The 25,498-nt window shown below is 39.1% G+C and overlaps 1 protein-coding gene across 2 annotated transcripts; it reads left to right on the forward strand.

Annotated features, from left to right (window-relative positions):
• The first annotated feature begins 6,552 nt into the window (after positions 1–6,552).
• On the forward strand, positions 6,553–18,876 carry ect (ectodermal). Of its 2 annotated transcripts, XM_068292659.1 has the most exons (8): positions 6,553–6,758; positions 11,902–12,142; positions 12,456–12,614; positions 12,734–13,027; positions 13,586–13,684; positions 17,363–17,615; positions 17,731–18,415; positions 18,579–18,876. In XM_068292659.1, exons 2-8 carry the CDS (start codon positions 11,914–11,916, stop codon positions 18,726–18,728), a joined length of 1,869 nt encoding a protein of 622 aa, XP_068148760.1. In that variant the 5' UTR covers positions 6,553–6,758; positions 11,902–11,913; the 3' UTR covers positions 18,729–18,876. The 2 variants fall into 2 exon arrangements, with proteins under 2 accessions (XP_068148760.1, XP_068148751.1); XM_068292650.1 differs by lacking the exons at positions 6,553–6,758; positions 17,363–17,615; positions 17,731–18,415; positions 18,579–18,876 and adding an exon at positions 7,116–7,133 and having other exon boundaries at positions 13,586–14,422.
• Positions 18,877–25,498: the final 6,622 nt, after the last annotated feature.

The raw sequence follows: 25,498 nt of genomic DNA on the forward strand, positions 1-25,498 counted from the left end.
GGCTTTCGTTCGATGGATGCGTCGCTTATTGAATGCGAAATGAGCGTCAGCGTTCAACAAAGGCAAACACACACAGGAACTTGGAAGAGGCCACAGAGTCATAGAGTCTTAACGGTCAAGAGAGTTGCCATTGTGGCATGTACGTGAATGAATTCATAAAAAAAATATAACACAGTCAACAACAACAACAATAACAACAGAGACAAGAGCAACATCGGCAGCAACGGCAGCAATAGTATAGTAACAACAGCAATTTCAGATCAGGGCAGTATGAAAAATTGAATGTAATGTGCAAATGAAATTCAACAACAACAACAACAACAATAACAATAACAACGACGTCAAATTCAAATCGCAACCAAAAGCCGCATTGCCAACTGGCCGACGACAACAACATCAGTAGCAATTTTTTTTTGTTTTTTTGTTTTTCGGTTTGGCATTTTCGTGGCTTCTGGCATAAGTATTTTCATTTTAAACAAAATGAAATTGCCCGCACGCATTTGGCATATAATTAGACAATGACAGCAACAACAACAATATTAACGGACAACTATAAGCTGCTTTTGAAAATCGATTAGTTGACAAACCGCATGCAATTGCCAAGAGGGTAAAGGGAAGGAAAAGGCAAAGGTCTGGCCACTTTGAGGAAGGTGCTGGAAGAGATATGTGTGTGTGTGTGTGTGTGTGTGTTTGGTGGGGATGGAGGTTGGGGTAGAGGGAATACTCTCTCATTTTATTGACAGTTGGCGCGTGTGAAAAGCTACCAACGCCTCCTCGCGCCTCCTCTCAAGATTGTCTTCCGTCTACAACTTATCCTGGTTGAAAATGTATCTGCTTGCCTCGTTTATTCCAAGCACACAGAAACGCTTTCATGCATAATCTCACCTACAACTACAAGAGTAACAAACAACAACAACAACAACAATAACAACACACGTGTAGCTGAGAAAAGTTGTTGCTGTTGGTGTTTATTTTTTTTTTCCTGCTTTTCCTTTCCTTTCACCCCGAATTCTGTGGGCGAAATTGACTTGGCACGAAAAACGTTGATAATAAAATAATTTCTTACCTTTAATTGTCTGCCTTAAATGTTGTGTGACAGAGCCAATGATGACAATGATGACGATGAGGGGAGAATGACAAGCAGGGGGTGTGAAAGGGCAAATCAATTTGAATTGTAATTAGATTGGTTTAATGAGCAACGAAGCAACAATAATGAGCATTAAGTGAGCAATGGAACTTACATATATGAGATTTACAAAATGATAATGATTTTGAGCGATTAAACATGAAGTTGTGGCTGATATATGTATGTAAGTTTGAAGTTAACTCTCTACATGACCCTCAAGTTGACATTAGCCCTTTCAGTTTCAGGCTTATTGTGATTGCAATCAGATGAAAACATGTATCATTAGCTAAGGGCTTAATTCGACAGAGATGAAGAAAGAGAGAGAGAGAGTGAGAGAGGACAATCGGCCAAGGAGGATTACAAGAGGAAGAAAAGGAAGGTGGCATATCCTACGAGGTGTTAGGCAATGGAATTTTAGATCATATTTTTAATATGACTAACAAGTGCCCATCCATTTGATCAAGGACAGTCCCGCTTTCTTTGTCACCAGAAGGCCACTAACACAGACATATTGGTGGCTCTAGTTATTATCGATTTATCCTTTTAAAATATTCTTGATTTGTTTTCTTTACATTCATCTTAAATTTATTTGTCGATTGCGCTTTGTGCCTTAATCGACGCCAAATTTGATACTTTTTATTGAATTCTAAAGCCCATGACACGCTTATCTAAAAAATATTGTTTGCTAAAGACTTTATTCGCTTCATGTGGGAAAATATTTACATAAACTGAATCAGTTACGCAATTTGGCTGAATCTTACTAGTCTATAAAGTGTGATTTTAGCAGTAAACAAAACATTTAAATGAAAAATTTATCGACAAATAAAGTAAAACTTATCTGCTAACGAATTTCCATAACTAACTATTATTTTTGATTAATAAAATGGAAATCAAATTCAAGTTTTATATGTAATGAGAATATAAATCAAGTATATTGCATTAAAAACATTTTTTTTATCAATGATTTATTACAAATAAATCTTATTCGGGGTCCCTAATGTAGTGAGTATACAAATTTGAATAGGTTTGGGTAGAATTTGAGTTGAATTTCATCATAAAACACTTAACGGGAAATGTCAAGCCAAATGCAATGATATAAACCAAATAAACCAAAATATATATCAGGCCTAACATAGTATTGCTTGATCCAAACAGACAACCGATTATAATCTAATAAAGTTTTGAAATCATCTTCATATGATGGAATCTATTTCGGAAATAATAGAATCCGTTGAGGAAAGGACTTCTATTTGAATCTCAGGTCTGTTAAAGTAAACTTAATCGAATTTTTTTCACAGAAACTTCTTAGAGAATTTTCAACCAGGTCACCACAGTTTTCTTCGGCTTAATCTTTTTCTTAATTCTTTTCCACATTTATTGATTGATTTTACTTATTTTAATAATTAATTGCCTCAATCAATTTTAAAGTGGCATAAGTTGGCATTAAGTTGTCATAAACAAATGTCAGACAATTGAATGAACTTGCTGGCAATGCAAATGTTTTGCTTTTGTTGTGAAATTGTGAAAGTTTATATAATTTGCAAAATTATTATCTAGTATCATCTGATACTGCAAACTAACGAAGAGACAAGCTTCGAATGGGAAATTATCAAAGTACAACAACAATTAGACCAACTCCAGACCTCAAATTCATTGAAATGTTTGTACTGTTAATTTATTAGTTAAAGGTTTAATATAATTAGCCGTAAGTGAATCGCTACTACTACAACTGCTACCAATTTAATTTTGCTTTAATGAAATCATCGAATTGTTCAGATTTTTCCAACAAAATGTTAATTCAATTAGATGAGAGTAAGAAATGTTGTCATTGCGCATAAGATTTTCGTTGAAAAATAAAACCAAAGCCACAAACATGGCAAATTAATATACCGGAAAAACTTTTGCCAAACAGCAAAAGAACTAATATTTCCAGCCCTCTATCGCGCTCTCTCTCTCTCTCTCTGTGTGAGTGTGTCTGTGTCTTTTAGTCAGTAAGTTAGAGTGAGAAAGTTGGAGCAAAAATTAATTAGTCAAATGGTGTGTAGCCTCCCCTTGATACGGCTTGTTGATTTGTTTATGAAATTATTTATAAAGACAACAATGAGGAGAGTGAAACAAAGTTTAAATATTTTAGTTTTGCTCAGTTTTAGTTAGTTTTGCCACCTGAGTTTGGCACCGATACCAGACTCTTCGTCTCTCTTCGCCTCTTTGCACTCCCTTGGCATTCCTGTTTGGCTTGGCAAATGTCAAAGTGTATTAAGCCATTAAAATGTTAAATTATATGGTTTTTGACCCTGGTGAAAACCCTTTGCCGTCTCCCTCTCTCTCTCTCTCTCCCCTCATCTGTGTGCTTAGCTCTTGTGGCCTTTTGCTTGGACGCTTCAAAATAGTTTAAGTTTTTCCAAGCGAAAATTTTGTTGCCTTGAATGAAAGTTTTCTAGTTGTTATTGTTGTTGTTGCCAATTGCTATTGTTGTTGTTGTTACTGACTTGCATTGAGTGAAGAGCACTACATTGTTTTTGTTTTTTTTCAGTTGTTATTGTTGGTGTTGTTGTTGTTTTTTCGGCACATTACATAAAATTTCGTAACATTCTGCGGCATTGCAAAAGTATCTAAGCGTCTGCTGAGTTAGTTTCTGTTCAGTCAGTCAGTCAGTCTCTTTGGTCTCTGGTCACTGGTCTGCGCTTTTCGGCTCCTTTTATTTTTTCTTTATTTCTTTAGCTTTGGCATTGGGTTGAAGTTTTATTTTGAAGTTGAGAAAACTCCACTGACCTGTTAACTGAAATGCGTTTACCGAGACTTGCTTACAACTGGCCTCCAATAACAACAGCAACAACAACAACAACAACAAGTTGCGAAGAAAGTTATAGACAGGCACAGCAAGACAGCGATGATGGCTTGCTCTTGGCTACAGTAAAAACAACTTTTGCCCAACTGCTATAGCAAGCAGAAGATACAGATATTGAAACGAGTAGAACACGTTTTACTGTTGGAATCGCTGCCCAAAGCTCTCAGAGAGATGTCCACGTTGCAGTCGGCTCAGTTGGCGTCAATGATTTTCATACACACTCAGTTGGTGTGCGTGTGTGTGTGTGTGTGTGTGTGTGTGGGAAAGCGTTGACTTTGACTCAGTCCACTGACTGACAATTTTCCTTGTCCCGGACATTGAAAATGAAATGCAAGTCAAGTTAATTACATTACCAACTTGTCATTGATGAATTTTTGCTATATCTTTTTTTTTTTTAGCTTCTTGTATATGATGTTTTTTCATATAAAATGTATATATATATATCTTTTGTTGTTGTTATTTTGTATGTTTTTTTTCATTTTACTATTTGCGATTTCACTTTGATGTGTGTTGTGATGTGTGTGTATGGTTGTTTTTGCCTGCTCAAAACCCAGAAATTAGCACTAGAGAGGAACGCGCGAAAAAAAATGAAATTAAAAGAAGAAAGAAAAGAAGCACACAGAATGCTCATCAATAAAAGTCGCACATAATTTTCTATATGCATAATATATAAGTATACATACATATATATTATCATTGTAAAAAACGCCGATCATTGTCATAGTCCCATTTATGGCTCGGAATGGGGTTAGGGTGCGACTGCTATATAGGAAGCAAATTATTAATATTGGGAACATAAACCAACTGTTGTTCATATAATCGCTTACAATTTCTAACGGACTTCCATCTATATACATACATACGTCATACATACGACTCAGTAATAGTTGTTGATCAAAGGTAATCAATATTTTATTTATCTTTTTTATGCCATTATATACTAAAATAATAATTATCAAAGAAGATCTACATACAGTCTCCATAGATGTATGTAGTAGCTTTTAACCTTTAAATCCTCAATTTGTCTCTTCTGTATTTTGTTAGGCTTGCCTACGTTTAAGGAGAGCCGATTTATATTGACAATAACTTGTGTTATTTTCAACCGATCCTATTGAAATTTGGGTATATAAAGTTTTAGATTTCAAACCATCTCAATACTTTATTTGATAAGGGTACTTTAACGCTTTGCTCGACTCTTTGTATAGCGAAAAGAGCTAATAAATAGCTTTAATACTCTCCTCGTCAAAATGTGTATGGCAATAAAGGTAGTCTAAAACTTCAGGGTGTTCGTCGTCATTTGCCATAAATGTAACCAATAATATTATTTGATCTTCTCATTGAACTTGATGGCTCTCTAGCTATTACTTCACCATCAATAGAGAATTCATTTCAAAGTGTTATCCGATGTTAATCCGATCTGTTATAAAGTTGGATTATATCTACATAGCACCCCTCAAAAGCCCCATTTGAGCATTAGAATAATGTGTTAAATAGACGCTTATCAAATTGGGTGCTTCCTTTGAAAGCCTTATCTCTTGATTAACGATATCGATTCATCTTCTTATGAGGATCAAGATTATATATGGTTAATAGAATGGGAAACATCTTTTTCTCCGAGTTTGATCAATTTATTAATACCCTTTGCAAGGATATGAAAGTCTTTAATCTATTTCTCTATTTAAAAAAGCAAAAAAAGACTTCTATAACTTAGAATAAAAGAAATCTTAAAACAAATGTCCGAATTGATTAGTTGTGGACAAAATGGTTCATGGTTAACTCAAGAGAGTAAAGTCATGAAATTCAACTTTTCCATTATCAAATTGTTAATATTCTTGTTAAACTACTATTGCTAGACCAAAATTTGGCTTTAGTTTAGTTTAGTTTAGTATACATATCTAAAAATTGAATAAGTAAAAATTGAAGAGTAAGTTGTAGGCCAAATATGATTCTCTATTTTCAAGGTACATGACTCTTTTTCAAGTGTATTTCATTAGTTAATTTGATCATTGTTGGTAAATAATTTAACAATGTTGGCCTAACTAATTTGATGAGAATAGTGTGAGTGGAACTTAAGCAACGTTGTTCTGTATGTCGAAATAGCTTTCTGCCCAATTGGACTAGGCAGGTTTCCACAAGATTATCATAGTTGGCTGTCAGCGGCATCGACGCCGTTTGACGCCGCGCCGTTAACTGTAATAGCTTAGCCGTTTATTGTGCCAAATACTTTCCCATAGGAACCGCCCAATGAGCATGCTCGAAAATGAATTGAAAATCAAGTTGAGAGAGCCTCTCTTCGGCAGTTTGGTCGTCGAAGAAAGCAATGTAAATGAAATGCTGTTGGGGCGGACTGGTCTCAAGCGGCCTCGCCTCACTTCGCCTGGCCTGGGATGGCCTGAGTTGGCCTGGTCATGATCGTGATCGTAGTTTGTCGTCGCCGTCGCCGTCGTCGTTGTGGTCTTGGTCTGAATGTGAGTGAGTTTGTAAGCTTTGGACGGGGGGGATCTCTATGGGGCTAACACGTACGTACAACTCTGTTGGTAACTGAAGACAAACAGCTACGATCAGTTGCAGACGGTCAGTCGTGCGAGACAGTTGTGTGCGCGGCGGTATAAAAAAATATCCAACAAGAAACCAAAGCTCGACCACTAAAAATCACCATAAAGCAAACAATAACCAAATCGACCAACTAACCGACCAACAAACCAAACAAATTCAACTGAACAACCAACCAGAATTCCATAAAACGAAAACTCTCAATTCGTATCCAGAAGCACAATAAAACAGGTAAAAACTACAACAACAAACATGATGATGACGATTACACTGATGATGATGATGATGATGACAGCAAACAACAACTATAACAACAACAACAACAACAACGAACGAACGAACGAAAAAAGAAAGTTTCTGCCTGCCCCAAAGAATCGTATTTGGGGGGCCTAAAAACCACACAAGAAAAGCTCAAGCAACGACAGTCTTTCACGGCAGCTCGAAGAGTGAGCAACGGTTAAATTAATCTACATATATATACATACATAATATATATATATATAGAGTTTATAGTTAATATCGGTCAATACTATTATTGTGTGTGACAGTGAGCGACTGTTTCCATAGAATATCACATAAGTTAAACAATCATTCAATTGTTTAAAGGTTAGAAGAATTCTTGGATAAAATAAAGCCTTCAAGCGAAGGCCAAGGCAAAGGATTATCAAACGCTCAGACTATCTCACTCTCTCTCTGTCTTTATCTCTATCTTCCTTATGAATTTCTCACTCAGTGTGTGTCTGTGTGTGTTTCATTTCAAATCTAAGTGTGGGTGTGTGTGCGAGTGTGTGTGTGTGTGCTGTTCTTTATTTTTTTTCTGTTTTTTTTTTTGTTTTTGTATTATTTTGTGTGAATTTCAAATTGTCGATGGCGCCATGCAAAGTTCTATCAGGATTAAAAACTCAAACTAGAAGGAGCCTTGACCAGTGTCTTTTGAGCAAGAACTTTTAATTGATTTTCAGAGGCAGTCAGCAGCAACCACAATAACAACAACAATAACAATAAGAATCAAAAAAGACACACACACACACACACACAAAAGCCTTGAACACGGACTCCGACTTCGACTTGGACTCGGACTCGGACTCAGGCTTGGACTTGGAAATATGGTTGCACAAGTGCGAGTTGTAGTCGGACTTGGATTCCATTTTTTGGTCATAAATTGTAGCTGCTGCAATTTAGAGGCAGTATACCACCGACTCTCCCCGCCCTCCGCTCCCACTAAGAACTCCTATCAACCTGCTAACGGTTTCTTCTTTTCTATTTTTTTTATGTGCTCTATTTTCACATGTGTATATGTGTATGTGTGTGTGTTGTGTGTTGTGTTTTGGGCTGATGCTGCTGCGGTCAGCAAACCAAACTCAAACCCAAACCCAAACCCAAAACAAAACGAAACCAAACCAAGTTGAGTAATCTCTCATGCCTCTCAGGTTTCTTCTTCCACTGGCAAACTGACCTACATATGAACGGACGGCGACTCGAAGCAGTTAATTTAAGTGTTTCCTGGCCAGCATCAGTTCTTCTTCCTACTTCTTCAAGTTATAGTTTACGCTGTTTACACTGCCCTGCACTTTGCTGCCAAAACAAAACATGCTCAAGTGTTGCAGGGTGTGGCGAATGGGTGGGATCTGCTGTGGCACTTGCAACCAGTAGTCCAGCAAGGACAAGCTATTAACAGTAGAAATATTCCACAACATCATTGTGGTGCTCTCGTTTTCGTTGATGATGTTTTTGTTGTTGCCTGGCGAAATTTGAGTGGCCATTTTATGCCCCCGCCCCTCCACTTGCGCCTCATATATGTATGTGTAGTAACTGCCCATCTCTCTAATTCATTTTGTACACACACTTCGACAGTTTTCTTTACTTCGTTTTGTGTGTCTTTTTGTTCTTCATGACATGAAATGGAAAACTTTATGCAACTTGCCTCGGTCGCAGATTCTCCAACTTAGCTCCTTTCGAAAAAAGAGAAAAGAAAAATGAAAAAAAGCTTTGACTAGACCATGGCCATTACTCCTTTTGGGCCAGTGAGAAAGCTTGGCAAAAAGAAATGTTCCAGCAGGTGGCACTGACGCGACGATAACAGCCCTAATTCGGTCGACGTGCACATGCAAAAAATAAGGACAAAAAAAGGACAAAAAAAAAAAAAAAAAACACAGAATATATATAAACTAACGCCAAGGTGAGCGAGAGCAATAGAGAACAATAGGCAGTAGTACAGTGAAGACTCCTCTGTGATCCTTCAGGGGAAAAGAGCAACACAAAAACATTCAACAAACCAACGATTCACATCGATTTCTAAATGCAAAAACAAATCCTTTTTTTTTTTAGTCTCCCTATAATCTTGTCATTTAAAACTTTACTGTAAGCCAGTTGAATGAAGTGAAGCACAGTGGTGCTGTGGGTGGTGCGAGGGGCTGAACCAGCATAGGGCAAGCCAAGCGTCACGTGTAAAGCTTACTTTTTCTTCGCTTGCTACTTTATGTTTTTTTTTTTTTTTTGGCATTGTCTTGGAAAATTAACTGCAGCAGCAGTAGCAGTTGGCAACCTTACCAGGCAACAACAACAAGCTTATGAAACATATGAGGCAAGTAGTTTAAACAAAGAAAGGATAAAGAAAATCGGGCGTTTATGGGGCTGGTAGGTGCGGCAGGGTAGGGGAACAGACAAACCGACAGAGAGACAGCCAGACAGACAGACAGAAATGCAAATCCTGTCTGCGCGTGGCCTTTTGTGCGGCTTGCATATTTATTGATATGACGCTGATATGACAATGCAGAGATAGAAGAACGCACAAGCCACACGAGAGCCAGGAGTACAAGGAGCACTAGGAACACTCGGAGCACTTGGAGCACTAGGGGCACTAGAAGATGATGTTTCCCAGGGTAACCGAACGTATGCCAGAGGCGTAGAGAAGAAAAGACATTGCCTTCAATAATCTACAACACGTGTGGGTGGTTGGGGGGGTCGGCTTAAGTAATTTTTACTCTCTCTCTCTCTCTCTACCTTTCTTTGTGTGTGTGTGTGTGTGTGTGTGTGTGTGTCATGCAAGTGCACAAGCAAACACTTAGTGTTCTCTTACCCCCTGACTGACTGGGTAACTTTGGCTCGTATCTTCAGACCATCGCTTCTTCTTACTTCATCTAAGCATCACGCACATGAATATTAATGTAAAATGCACACACGGTTAGCTGCGTTTTTCTATGAGGGCATTAAAATATAGTGAGAGCAACGTTCCATATGAGTTAGTACCTACAATAGAGCAACAGGAATCGGTAGAAAGATGTTTGGTTGGGGTGGGGTGCGGTGGGTAGGTGGGTGGGTGGGAAGAAGATCCAACAACTTGAAAGCTTCTCTTTTGCCTGTCAGAAGTTTTGCATTTGCTTCTGTCTTCTACCTTTTGCATTGTTTGTGTTGTTGTTGTGGCATGACGCGTGAAAAGTTTCAAGTTAGGTGAGAAAAAGTGCCAAATGAATTGAGAGGCACACAACAATAGATGGAAACATTGCCAGAAAGAGAGAGAGAGAGAGAGATAGAGAGAAAGGGCGAGAGGGAGGGAGTGAGAGACAAAGAACGAGCCAGCATGATAGACAGACAGACAGTAGTGCAAAATAAATGCAATTTTCACAAGACTTCAATAAGCTGCTAAAAAGACATCGACGACGACTAAGCTGAACGCATATTAGTTGCCTCAGAGTTTGAGTAACTGGCAGGTTACCAGGGATAGGGGCCAGGTGATATGTCATCTCTTCATCTCCTGTTCTTAAGTGCCACACCCAGCCCCCCGGCTCTTTTCTGCTCGCATCTGCGGTGCCCCTCCCTGGCCCACATAGGCAGGCATTCGCCTTGAGCATCAGTTTTTAATAAACGCGCTCAAGAGACCAAGTTCCGCACTGCTGTAAAAGTTTTAATTAAGTAGAACTGGAGCCAAGCTCCCGTCGTTGTGGAAGAATCTACATGGTAACCGCAGCAGCATCAACATTCACTTCACATACAGACACAGACATTTGGACGCCATAAAATATAACGTCTTGGGGCCTGGCTTATCATTTACTTGCTATCGGCCAAGCCCTAAAAAACAAAAAAAAAAAAAAAAAAAAATCAAAGAAATAAGAAAACGAGACGAGAATCCCGGCCAGCATTCCACGGAGCAATGAAGCAAATGGGGAATTGGAGCTGCAGTTGGCCAGTAGGTCACTGGGTTTTCACTTTATGCCTTATGGCCGCCGCAATCGTTGGCTTATCAGCTCTGAACTCGATTTTTTTGGTTTTTTTTTTTTTTGGTTTTTGAAAAACGTTTTACTCATTTTTCAATAAGCCACCATCAAGTCATACTTGCAGCAGCAACAACAAATCGGTGTGGCAACGGCAACGGCAACATTACAAACAAGTTTTCTCGACGCGTCGAAGTTGACGTCAGCGTCGCTTTCACTTGGGGCGCCGCTAAGGCCGCAGTAGCCGCACTTGACACTGCGACAATAACAACAAACCACAGCAGCAGCAACAACCAACAAGCAACAGAAACAACGAACAGCAATAGCAATAGCAACAATTGCTGCGGTTGTTTGTTATAGCCGTTGGCTGTTGGTCATGCTGATTGTCATGCCTAAAGAGCCAACAGCAATTCATAGTCAACAGCACATGCAATCGAGTCGAATTGCTATATACCCTCGAATGATTTTCAAGTAAACGTTTTCCCAATTGAAGGCAAATTAAAGGGGGGTGGTTCAGTTGAATTTGAATATTAAACCATAGACTTGAAAAATGGTTGATGGGGAAATGGGAAAATTGTGATTGCCAACCGCAGTTTCGAGGGGTAGCCTAACTTGCCTTCTGTTGTTGCCATTACCTGGCAGTGGTTGGTGGCGGAGGCGGCGGCAGCTACGGCGCCTAAAGCTGTCCAAAAGGCGTTGTTAGTTGCTCTGTGTATGTGTGTGTGTGTGTGTGTGTCAAGTGCCAACAAATGGACATGTGGACTTGGTCTTGGACATAGGCATGGACACGAACATGTATATGGTCATGGCACCGGCGGCAACTTTGAGGAGCAACTCAAAAACATGTTTACACTCGCATTTACTCACTCACACTCATGCACAAGTCTTGAAGCACTTTGTCTGCTTTCTTTGCTTTTGTATTGACCAACTAGATGACTGAAAGACTGAAGACAGAAGGCAGTATGTGTTTGTGTTCAATCAATATGTAATTTGCAAGCCATGAAAAAGAAAGTGTTGCACACACAAACAAAACGAATTGAGGTCAACCGCAAAAGTAAAAGTTCTGTCAAATTGCAGATATTTTGAAAAATATACATACATATACATATATTTTTTCACTAACTGGTTTTCCTTTCTTCTTCATCTTTTTCATCTTATTGCAGAGAAGAAACAAAATGAAATTCGTAATATTGCTGTGCGTATTGAGTGCGCTCTTGCTGCAGATTGAGGCTTCCCCTGTACAAATGTTGGCGAGAAGCGAACGGGCTGTATCCCGCCAGCAGGCGGCCAGCAATGATGTGGCCCCAGCAGCGGCTCCAGCCGCCGATGATGATGACGACGATGACGATGAGGACGATGATGATGATGAGCCGGATCTAGGGGATTTGGTCGACGATGATGATGGTAGGTAGAAAAATTACAACAAAATTCTCTGAGAAAAAGCACCAACAGCACCAAATGCAATGAGCACCAAGCAAACCACTTAGCCAACCACAATTGAGCCACTTTATATCCACCAACCAACACCATTATCACCACCAATGTCACCTGAGAGCAACTATGAATTGAAAGCACTGGGCGCTATAAATGCGATGCGATACAATATGAAACGACCAGATATTGATATTAACATGAATTTCTTTGTGTTTTCCCCCCTTTTTGTCCCCATCCCCCGTGTTTTTGGGTAACAAAGTTCTTTTGATTTCGGGCCTTTCAGATGATGATGAAGAGGAGGAGGATGACGACGATGAGGAGGAAGACGATACACCCCAGGGTCAAGCAGCGCCAGGAGCCACAGCCAGCGATGATGATGACGATGAGGAGGACGATGACGATGATGATTATTTGGATAGATTGTTCGATGACATTTTGGGAGGTAAGATTAAAAAAAAGGAATTCGACGAAGAAGATAGACGCTTTAGCATTGAGTGGTATACAAAAATTTCACTTTCTCTTGTTTTCTGTTTCTGTCTTTGTGAAATTTCGTACATCCAGATGATGATGATGAGGACGATGATGATGAAGCCGTTCCAGCTGCCAGTGCTGCACAGCAGACAGTTGCCGCTGCCCCGGCACAGAACGCTGATGACATTGCTCCAGCTGTTGCCTCATCGGTAAGCTCTGGAGTTTCCGATGCCGTCGATTTGCCCAATGAGAGTGGAAATGCTGTCGAGCCCGAGGCATCGGGCAATGCAGTTGATCAATTGCTATCGTCGCCCGCAGCAGCAGCAGGATCCCCAGCACAGGCAGCAGCAGCAACATCGGCCAGCAACAGCAATAACAACGAAGGTGAACAAAATGTTTTTTACGATGAAGATGCACTTTTAGATGGTATTAGTGGTGGCACAACTAGTTTAAGTAGCACCAACAATGCAATTGACAATGAACAGCAAAAACTAAACATACAACAACAACAGCTACAAAAACTACAACAGCAACAACAACAACAACAACAACATGATACACAGCCAAGCATAATCAGTCAAGCATCATCACAACAACAACTACAACAACAGCTTACAAAAATCACAACGTCAACAGCCACTAAGAACACATTAACAACAACAAATAATATTAATAATAATAACAATAACAATTTAGTTGTCAGTCAAGCAGCAGCAGCAACTGTGGGTCAGCCGGTGGGAGCGCTGGGCGTGGCCCTGCCTCCGGCTAGTGCTGGTTCAGGTTTAGTTACTGCTGCAGTGGCCACTGATAACGCCGACAGCAATAATAATAATAATAATGACAACGATGACGAAGACGATGACGACTATGATGATGATGATGATGATGATGAAGATGATGATGATATTGATGATGGGGTCGATGAAATTGATGAAATTGCAGGTCTAACTGGTGATGACGATGAGGAGGCTGACGATGATGACGATGACGATGATGATGATATTATTGGAGACGATGTCATCGAGGCCAGACGTGAAGCACGTGAGTCCAAGTCAACAACAGCAACAAAAACAGCCAAAGCCAAAAAAATCAACAAGTGCTGCCAAGAAGACCAAAAAAGAGCTCAAGCATTAAGCAAAACTAGAAACAACAAACAAACTAAACAACAAAACAACAAAAACACTTCAAAGACAGGGACCCAACAACTACAAATGACAACAACAACAACAACAGCAACAGCAACTGACAATTGAAAGAAGCAAAAAGGCAAATGCTCAACCTAAGCAAACAACTCAAATTTATTTTGAGTACGCAACAACGGACAATGCAACAAAGCAATAATTTCACACACACACACACACACACAAAGAACAAAAATCTTCTTCATTGCCTGCACCGACAACTATTCCAGCCCCCCCCCCCCCTCTTCCTACTCACTTCAGCAATACACACAAGAAAACAAAAAAGACAACAAAAAGAAAAGTGAGAGCAACTAATTTCTAATTTATTTATTTATTTATTTTTTGAGATAAAAACAAATCGTTTTAGTATAAACAAAAAGAAAAAAACAAAAACAAAAACAAAATACTGAATATTTAAGTAAATATTTTTACATATCTATCGAAATGAGAGATGATTGAGAGTTTGGTGCTAGTCAAACTATCTGCAAAATGACAAAACGAAACAAAAGAAACGAAAAGAAATGAAGATAAAAAACTAAAAAACTTTCAATTTCTGCACGCATGCCGAGCACAAATCACAAAACCCCTCTGCCCACAACCCCACCCCCACCCCCTCTCACCGAACACACACACAAAACTCACGCAGAATGTTTAAGTTTCACTGCAAATTATTTTCGAGTTGATTGAAGCACGGACGGATACACACACGCACAGAAATTTCCCCACCCACACATTACCAATTGACAATTACAACGGCAACTGCAACAATAACAGCAACAACAAACAGCAACAACAAGAAACAAAAAAATTAATGCCGAAGCACAAATTGGTTGATTTCAATCAGAGAGAAATATGAAAAGGATGTGGAAGAAGTGGCAGATGAGAATGTTGGAGGCGCCTTGCAGTATGCAACAGTAAAATTTCAAATGAAATACTGTATTACTGTAGCGGCACATTCCAACACACGGCACACACACACACACATACACACACTCACAAACCTACAAATAGCTAAATTAATTTAAACAAAAAAAAAAAAAAAAAACAAATGAGAGAAATGTTCACTTAGTGTAATTTATTTATTTTAATTTTAATTCCTTGACGTTTTTTTTTTCATGTTGTTCTTATCTTATTTATTTCCTTCATTTACTTTGTAATTAATTATCAGAAATAATTATCATTTATATACATATATATATATACATTAATATTTGTATATATATATATATGTGTGTGCATATAATACATATTTTTTGTAGCGCATTCCAAAGCTCTATATCTATCTCACTTTACCTATGTACTTCCATCTCTGTTGCTCATCCACTCACTTACACATTCACATAAACACACACACACACACACACACGCACACTTACTTGCTCTATTTCTCTCTATCTCTCTTTCTCTTGCTTTCATATATTTTGGCTTACAATTTTGTAAAATTGTAAATTATTATTTTGGTTTACATTTTTTTATTTTTTGGTTTCAATTCTTCTTCTTCGTCTAAGTTTATATTTTCCGCTTCAAAATAATTACAAAAATTAATTCTTACCGAAAAACGTAAAAAACGCTTTGACAAATTTCCGACGAAGAAGCGCAAATTCGTACAAATTGTAGCAAAAAGTTGAACGCTTGAAAGAAAGGCAGAAAGAAAAGCATTTATCCTCCAAACTTCCTTAAGAAAACAGTAAAGAAAACAACAACAATAAGAACCACTATTTTAACAACAAAAGCAAAAAGTGTGGCACTTTCCACCCCCTCACAATTTTTTTTTTTTCGCAAAAGAATTGTTTGTTTTTTTTGCGTTTTAGGTCATTTACTTGGTAATATATTATTTATTTATTTATTTATTTATTATTTATTGTAAAAAAAAAAACAAAAACAATACCACAGCAGCAACAAAGAGAATCCACACAGAAAGCACAAACAAAACAAAATATATGAAAGTAAAAAACAAGAAACTAAAAAAAAAAAAAAAAATAATTACTGAAAATTTTGCTTAAATAAATTTTTTTTTAATGATAATTTGTGTACAACTTTTTGACAAATTCAATTAAAAATAACAAATGAATTTTTGTGTTTTATTTAATCGAATGAAGAAAAAATATCTATAGCATACTTTCAAGCGTCACTTATGGTACATATACATACGGTAAAATGGCATCTCTACCCTTCTCTCTCTCTCTATCACTATCTTTCTATATCTGTCTCTATCTCTAACTATTATCTTTCTGTCAATCTCACTCGCAACTCATCATTAGCAGCTACGCCCTTTCCCTGTCTCTGTCTATCAGTCCCTTTACTCTATCTATCTGTCTCTTTTCTCTCTCTGTTGGAGTTTAAGGTTCCATGTTGGCTATCTTTTCTAGTCATCAGCATCATCTAACTTCTTTGCTTGGCTGTCGGGAACTGTAACATTTGCCGTAATTAGCTGGCCATTGGTTCCTCATACTGCACCCTTTTTGTGCACTCACACCCGCACCCACACACACAAACACACACACAAATACACCTACATATATTGTTATATTTATATATGCATTCACCCACGCCCTTTTGGCATGCCAAAGAAAATTACAAAATGTCAATTAAATGTGTAAAAGTGTTCTCTCAATTAACTTGCTGAGAAGGGCAAAACTCACACAAGCTTCTCTCACCTTAGTTTCTCCTATTAATAGCCAAGTTAATATAACTCACTTTATATGCTAGATCATTTACATATACTAACAGGTCTGAATAGATTGATTGTCAGTAAATTAAAAACTGGTGTAGTTGGCGTTGCCTTAGATTCTATATGTTTTTAACACTTACTCGACTTGCTAGCTTTAAATAATTTTCATGTTGTGAGCCTTAAATAGATTTATAAGTATATACTTATATATATTTATAGTAGATATATTTATATGGGTACACTGCAGACATATATAATGCATGAATGGGGATTCTATTTACATATTTAGCTAATCTCCGCCTGAGCAGGGAGCACGCACATATTCACATATATAATCACTTGGCCTATGTGTGTGTGTGTGTGTGTGTGTGTGTGTGTGTGTGTGAGAGTGTCTGTCTATGGTTAAAGCAAAAAGCAGCTTATGCCCATGCCCCATGTCCCTTGCCCACTCTGGCCGTGTCCCATTCTCTCTCAGCCTCTTTCACACTCGCCCACTTGTATGTAATTAGAGGCACAGCTTGTGAAATCCTCGCAGCGGAAATTAACCGCATGCAAGCGAATCAAAAAGAAAAAAAAACGAACCACACAAAAATCCAACCCACCCACCATCACCGCCCCCCCGTTTCCACCATCACCATTACGTTTTTCCTTTTCTCCACACCCCCTTGAATCAGCAGTTCTTTTCCTTGTTACCGCACACCCTTCACATATCCAATCCAAGCACATTTTCCCCCACCCCCTATCCTTCTTCCTGCAATCCTGTGGAAAATGGCCCTAGTCCCCGAGCCTAAATGAACTGTCACACGATTGCCAAAGCCATGGAAGCGTATTAACATGAAATTTTCTATGTTGGCGCTGATGCTGCAGGTGATCTGAAAAACAACGTCATCGACATGTCAACGGATGCATTCCAAGCTCGCCACAATCATTTCATCGATGCCATATTCTCTCGCATAAATCGCATCGTGGCAGATAATTATGATCCATTTGTGGTGCGTCTGGCCGGACGTTTAGCGGGCGCAACATCAAGTGCCACCGCGGGTGGTTCAGCTACCAGCAGCGTGTTAAAGACTGTCAAGACTAAGGGAGGCAATCAGAAGACATCTGGTCATAAGAAACTGTAAGTGAAATCAAACAAGAAGTCTAAGAAAAAAGGATTCAATTCACCATCACTAGATAGAGGTGGAAACAAATTGATGCAAATTTTCATCTGTCAATCTCTGTAACTTTTACAGCAAAAACACACGCTCCGAGCCAAGAGCAGCCACTGGCAGAAGCAGCAGCAGCAGCAAGGAGGGGGCTACAGTTAAATTGCAAGAGCAATTGACGCAATTACAGACAGAGCAGGGCATCAAAGCCATTGAGCATCAGCAGGAAAAGGAACAGCAGCAGCAGGAGCAGGAACAGGGTGGGATTGACGCCCCCAAAGCGGAAGTGCGCACCGTTTTCAGTAGCAACGAGCCAACTGCAGCCATCAAAGCCAACCAAAAGAAATCCAGTAACCAGGCTCAACAGCAGCAGCAGCAGCAGCCACACAAACACAACACGAAAAAGGCGTCATTGAAAGCGGGCGGTGGCGGCAACTACAATCAGCCAGCGGCTGGAGGTGGCTCTTCGAAGGCCGGCAATGAAGTTGAGAAGCTGCAAAAGGCCGAGGGCAGTCTGTCTGGTCTGGCCTCATTGAAGCGCGTTGGCAATGTGAAGGTGATCAGCGATGCGGAAGGACGCAATTCGACCATTAAGGCCAAATTCACGCTTGGCCCATTGATTCTACGTGTCGAGAAGTCCTTCAAGCGCGGCAGTGTGCGCAGTGTAAAAAGTGCCACGGCCAGGACAAACGAGATGATCGGTCGCATCAAATTCAGTGTGCAAGATGATCGGGCCACCCTAATGTCCATCAAGGTGCAGCAGCCCAAGCAGGTAAAGTGATGGAAATAATTTTGATTTGTCTCTCCATTCCTTCCCAACATCCAACATCCACAAAAAATGCATCCATTTTATCGCTTTGTACAATTAACTGACACTGTTCTTTGTCGTGGTTCTTGTGCTTCGATTCGTTCTATGTCCTGACCACTACTGACAGGTGGAGGTGGAGTCCAAGGACAATCATGACCGTACACGCGAATTTGTCTGGCGTCGCACGCCCAAAATTGCCAAATTGGTCAATGAGAAACTGAAATTGGCTGCCGAGTCGCTATTTGCGCCGCAAGGCGTGGAGGTCGTAAGACTTTAACGCCCCAGCCGCATCACCCGCTCCCCTCAACAACAACAACAAAACCAACCACAAGAAAGAAAGGATTAACGATGCGAACGCAAAGTGAAATGAAAATGAGCGATTGAAGTATGGCACGCTTCTCTGTATAACTCAAATCCTGTAATTGTAAAGCCTAATTTATTTAATTAATTTATTTATTTATTATTTATTGTAACTACTAATTTCAATTTTTTTTTTCGTAGCCTATTCCCTCTTATCCGTTAAACGATAATAAACGCATTTTCAGTGTCTAACTAAATGAAAAACTGCAAGCTAAAACGATGAGTTAAGTCTAATGAAAGTTTGATCAAGCCAAGAGGATGGTCACCTGGATGCAAAACTTTGTCATATATCTAGTTTATCTCACTGCAATGTAGGACGAGTAACAGTCAAGTCTGCTCTTCCAAGGCGATTGCTTCTGCCCCTTGCCGGTAAATAAAGGAGCAGCACATCTGCCACATGCTCTGCCACAATCCAGTTGCAGTTGCTGTCCCATCGACTGGGGCTGGCAATCCCCAATACACGTATCTGTGTCAGGTCGCTTGCAGTTTTCATTAAGCTTGCAGCTAGGCGGGGCACAAGACGAGGCGGACCCCTTCCCACCCTTTATACAAAGTAAATATGAGTGCGTTGTATATTGTGTTGCATCTAAGGCGGAAGGACATGCAATTTGTTGTTGTTTGCCTTTGTTGTTTTCCCAGCCCGTTCTACCTCTTTTCTTGATACTTTTCGTACTTTCCTTCCTTTCATTTCATTTCTTCCCCCCTCCAACTTTGTACGTACCCTCCATTCCTTCTTCATCATGCATGCTGTTTGTTTTGTGTCTTGTGTCTGGCATTCGTTGTCATTCTTGTTGTTGTTGTTCCTGATGTTCTTTGTTGCACCTAAATTGACAACAATATCGTTTCATTTGCTCACTGAAGTGAACTCATCAGTATCGAGGTCCTCCTATCCCCCCCCCCACACACAAACACACACACATATTGGCACTTCATTTTTTACCATCTGCTACCGCTGTTGGTCAGCTTGATTATATTGACTAAACTCTGGCAGGGACAGTTTCGTTTCGCCAATCTCAGGTCTGTGGGTTGCTTTAACTGTAACTCAATTTTGTGCCACACCCCCCAAAAAAAGCAAAACTTTAGTTACATTGTGCAATATGAAATTGTTGCTCATATTTATGCATGTCCGTTGGAAAGAAGCTTTGCTTCCTAAAATTTCACCCAGCAGCAACAATTTAAGCAAATTCAATTGCCCAGGGAGAACTACGATGGCAATGCGAATGCACGAAAACGAGATGGAGAACTCATTTGCACTTTTCACTGTTGGCTGTGTTAGAGAGACTACTACAGGAAAAAAATAAAAATAAAAATAGAAATAAAAATAAATACAAATAACAAGAAAAAAATGTATAAAAATTTCTGCAACCCAAAAATTCTTGAGCTTAAAATTTGCATTTGTTATTACTTCGTTGGTTTGCAGTTGCAATTGTTGAATATGCAGAATAGACAACGACAACAGCAAACAGCCAAAAACTTGGTTAGCACATTTAATTCCCAAGCCCAAGCCCTAGCCCAAGTCCAAGCTAAAGCCAAAGCCCTAATTGCATTACAAAGTGGGCCAAAAGACACAAGCCCTGTCTAAGGAAAGAAATAAACGGAAGGGATACCAAATGTAATAAATCATAAAAATGAAAAAAACAAAGCATCAAAAAATGCATCCACTTATTTCTCAAAAAAATATCTAAAAACCAAATGGCAATCCAGGAAGTTTATTTAAATCAATTGGATGAGACTTTGAATTTTTACTTTTTTACAAAACAATAAATCGCTTTATTCAAGTTCAATTAATGAAAATCTTTGATTTTGAAGGCAAACTCCAACCGTTTTTTGAATATGAGATATAACTAGAGGATAACAACATTTTTATGCCCTTGCACAAAGGGTATATTAATCTTGATCAGAAGTTGGCAACGCCTACTTTTGATCAGCACGACGATACGAGTTCACGTAGCCATGTCCGTCCGTCTGTCCGTCTGGGCTTCTATACACTGCACAGTTTGTATATCTCGGATTCAGCCGTATCGGGCACTTAGACCTTATACCTTCCATACAAACGGCAGAGTCAACAGTGAGTTAATCCGTTTTTTCTGAACCATTGTCGTAAAAATAAAAATCAATATTTGTGGGTTTTGTAAAACTGTTGCCCACTGAACCAAGTTTAATCGAGATCAGATGAATATATCACATAGCTTCCCATAAGAGCAATCGTTCAAAAACATTGACTTTTGTGAATAACTTCGTTACTTTGGACGCAATTACCATAAAAATATATGTTTGTAAGTCCACCACTCTTAATGACTGCGCAAAATTTTATCAAGATCGGATGGCTCGGTCGAAAACAGCGTCTTTCTCAATAACTTCAGTGATCCTAAAATGTAATATTTTTCAGTTTAATGAAGCTATTTTTTTTCAATATAAGGGGAAGCGGAAGGAAATCATGGGGCAATTCTGCTCGGTACAGTATTGTTCTGATTTTCTTTTCTTTTCTTGCCTTGTCATGCTAATATCCTTTGGCTTAGGTAGATACAGGAGAAAAGAGGGAAAGAAAACCTCTGTATTTTCACTTTATTAAATTTATTTTTAACTGCAATGGAATTACGATTCAAACAGGATCTCTTTGGGTTGCGACATTGTGTTGCACCAGGAGAAGAATTACAGTAACTTCTGTTCCATTGCAAGTATCGGGTTCAAATGTCCTTCTCCAGATGGTTTTGAATGTGCTTAAAACTCTGCTCAAGCTTTGAATTAGTCTTCTCACGGTAGCCAGTCTTCTGGCATTGAGCTCTCCTCTGGATCATGCAGTGTTTTTTTTTTAGATTAAGGTTCAAACAGTTTCTTGAAACCACTGGGAGCGCTTGCAGAGCACCTAGTCTGGTGGACCTATGGTGGCATGCGGGATGGGAGGCTGCGGCATAAAAGGCCAGACCGCGCCCCATCGAATCTGAATTCGAAATGGAACCCAGAGATGAAAATGGACGGCGGACCCCTTATATGGACATTCTGCCAGAGAACAGCCTGTTCAAAAGACTATCGTAACCTGCTGGAAGATTTCTTTGGCAACTTTTAGTACTTCAGAAGCGTTGCCTGCCTGAAATTTAATGAAGTCGCCCCGGCGACCGAGTACGGATGGCTGTTCGTTGCAGCCGCTAATGAGGACACCATGGAATGGGTTAAGAGAAACATTTGTTCTATGAAACAATATGAGGCCATCCCCCTGATTTAGTTCCTACGATTAACCGCGTTCAGAGTTACGTGGCCGAAGGTCAAGTGTAGCCTGCAACGTACTTTGAAGCTCCTAGAAAACCAGAACTCCAATATTTCGACAGAGAAACGGGTAGTAGTTAGTCGGAAAAATTTACCACCCACGTCCTCTGAAAACGTCACTGACATTTGCTTCAATGAACAAGTGGAGATCCGGATGGATGCGAAGAGGACGTCATCAAGGAGAAATGCAATCGAGCATTGTCCTGGAAGAGAAAACTAGGGAAGTCCTTCCTATTCCTTCCATCTATTGTTCTTACTTACCAGGTTATTTTTCTTTTTATTTTTGGGTTTTTTTTTTGCTTTTTATTTAATTTTGTTTTTTGGTTTATTTTACCGACTGTTTGATGTTTTCATATTCTGCTGTGATTTGCTACTGAAATGAATCCGAAACGGATCTGGGGTATTGAAAATGAAAATGACAGAAGAAACACAAGGCCTAGTTTTATTTTCAGTTTATTTTTTATATCGATTTTTGTTTGCAAAATGGGTATATTCATTTTGGCCAGAAGGTTGCAACGTATATTTATTCTTGATCAGCACGACAGGACGAGTTCAAAAGTCCGTCCATAAATTTTGCAAAAATTTTCCTTGTTTTAGTACAAAACGAATACATATATTGTGACCGGAAAGTGCCCGAAAATTCTCATATACAATTCTTAATTAATTCCTGTATTACTGTGCCAAAGATAAGGGCGATTTGTTAAAGTATTTGCATCAGCAGTCCGAACTAGTCGATCTTTCGAAAAAGTGTTAATGGGAAGGTTTGCGGTAACTCTGCTCTATCAAAAATCCAAAACTACAATTCGGACAAGGCCTTTATGGTTGAGAAATCATTCAAGATTTACAGGATACCGGGCAATCTTCGATCTCTACTACATATACAAAATCTAGCACGTGATCTGGACATTGGACTTGGGCAAGTTCATTTGCATTTGGTAGAACGATTAAGTATGAGACGACAATATCCTTGGAGATGCTAGGTGATTATAATTCTAGTCCCACAGACAAGAGTAGATTGGATCTACGAGTACGACAAGCCAAGCGATTATCGGTATTAAGATGTTTCTGGATAACAGGAAGAAAGGATGGCATTTAGAAAAACCAACATGTTTTTTTTTTTTTTGAATTTTCAAAAAATTGTGTTTTATTTGAACTAACTTTTGAATTGGAGATGACTTTGCGGTTAAAAGCTGAAGGTTTCGCGTATTTTTGTACATTTTTTCCTAAAAGTAATTATATTCCTACGCTTCAAATATTAAGATTTTGGCAACAAAAATTCGTAGCCCCTAATATTTAATAAGTTCACCTGCCAAAAAAGTATGTGAGCACAATGAGCAAATGTGATGGGAGGGATGATAAACTAAGGTGAAATGTTATCTAAATGACGCCCGACTTTTGTGAAACGTCTGCGCAGATATGTCAATAGTATGTGAGCATAATAGAAAGTCTTTTGGGGGGCATTAAGGAATCTTCTTTAAGAGCGAGACAAAGGTCGTTTGCTTGGCATATAAATCAACTTGTTTAATTAGCCCACTAATCTTCTGTTGGCTAGGCTTTACCTGGCTGTCAAAATAAGACAGTTTCTGATTGAAAGTGTCGCCGACGCGGCTTTCCACAAAAGCGACAACTAATTGCCACATAATCAGCAGCAACAACAACAATGCCGCAACAACAAGCGGTAACTATTGTTGGCAAAAAGAAAAAAATATATGTACATATATATATACATATTTTGTACCAACATTGTGGGCGGCAACACTCGGGAGGCAGACAGACAGTGCTCTTAGTACGGGCTTTGCGGATTTAAAGCACTTGCTCTTTTTACCAACTCAATTTACGCTAATTACTACTTTTCGCCTCAACAGCGATAACTGCTGCTGCTCCTACTGCTTTTACTACTACTACTACATACATTTTACAGTTTATACTGTTTCGACTGGCACTGGCACTTGGACCATTACCACAGCAGACACCGCACATGGTTGCGGACGGAACTCGGAGCCGGCATCAGCAACGGCAACGGCAACGGCAATGTCAACGTCAGCGCCCATCGAGCGTCTGCAGCAAGTTTTCATATGCCATGTGAATTTATATTGTCATTAGCTCTTTTTATGCAAACTTCGCACTTGCCATTCTACAATTTCATTGAAATTCTCGCCTTAGTTGACCATGGTTGTGAAATCGCCGGAAAACCAAATTCGCCTTTGCTAAAGAGACTTGAAGAGAAGAAAATGAAAATGAATATGCTCATGCGCGCTCTTTGCCTACTCTTCGGCACTGACCTAAAGAATTTCTGCTAGCCAATTGATATTGTCTAAGGTAATTGTTAATTGAATTGTTCTATTTTTTTGCTCCTTTTCCTTTTTATTTGTGCTTTACTAAAGCTAAGAACTGGCGACTGAATATACTATTTATTCGTTGACAAAAGTTACAAAATTGGTGTTGCCTTTCATACAACAATTAAAACCTGACATGTGAAAAGATGAAGAATGCTAAACTTAGTGACTTGGGCTTTCTTTTTTCCTATCTAAGGTTTTATCGAATTAATTAAAACTCTTCTTTAATCTTACAACTTTGAAATATTGTTGGCAAGACTGCTGATCATTTTCAGATCCTTTTCATGCCTATGTAGTAATTTCCTTACTGATATAATATTCCCTAGATATCATATGAACGATGACGTGTATTCTACAGCGATTACATCGATGTGATATTGATGGCAAAGGAAGACAACTTTGATTGAAGAGGATTTCAGCACCGCAAACTAAAACACCATCTTCATCTTGAATTCAAAATATGAACTGATTTTATTAACAAACGTCTTGTGTATATAAATGAATTCTTAGACTCTAGGAGGCGACAATTGTTCTTAAAAATGCTTATTCTAATGTTTATATTTCATACTCAGCGTTGGCGACTTGATATTGCGCCGTTGTTATAATCTTAAGTGCTTTTCCACAGAGTGTGGACGCATGTTTTGTTTGGTTTTTGAGCCATACTTGATATATGAATCTGTATCAGCTATTTTTATACCATACACCCATAGGGTGAAATGGTATATTAAAGTCGCCAAAATGTATGTAACAGGCAGAAGGAAGCTTCTCCGACCCTATAAAGTATATATATTCTTGATCAGGATGAACAGCCGAGTCGATCTAGCCATGTCCGTCTGTCCGTCCGTCCGTCCGTCCGTCCGTCCGTCCGTCCGTCCGTCCGTATGAACACGCAGATCTCGGAGACTATAAGAGCTAGAGCCACCAAATTTGGTATGTATACTCGTGTATTATGTACATATATAGAGTTAATTGGAATTTCGGCCACGCCCCCTTACGCCCCCAGGAATCACATAAAACTATTTTTCTTAAAAAAGTATAACAGCTAGAGACATCAAATTTAGTTTGTATACCCGTTTAGTTAGCGCGC

Source organism: Drosophila tropicalis, unplaced genomic scaffold, assembly GCF_018151085.1.
Source record: "Drosophila tropicalis isolate 14030-0801.00 unplaced genomic scaffold, ASM1815108v1 contig_1190, whole genome shotgun sequence".
Taxonomy (NCBI): domain Eukaryota; kingdom Metazoa; phylum Arthropoda; class Insecta; order Diptera; family Drosophilidae; genus Drosophila; species Drosophila tropicalis.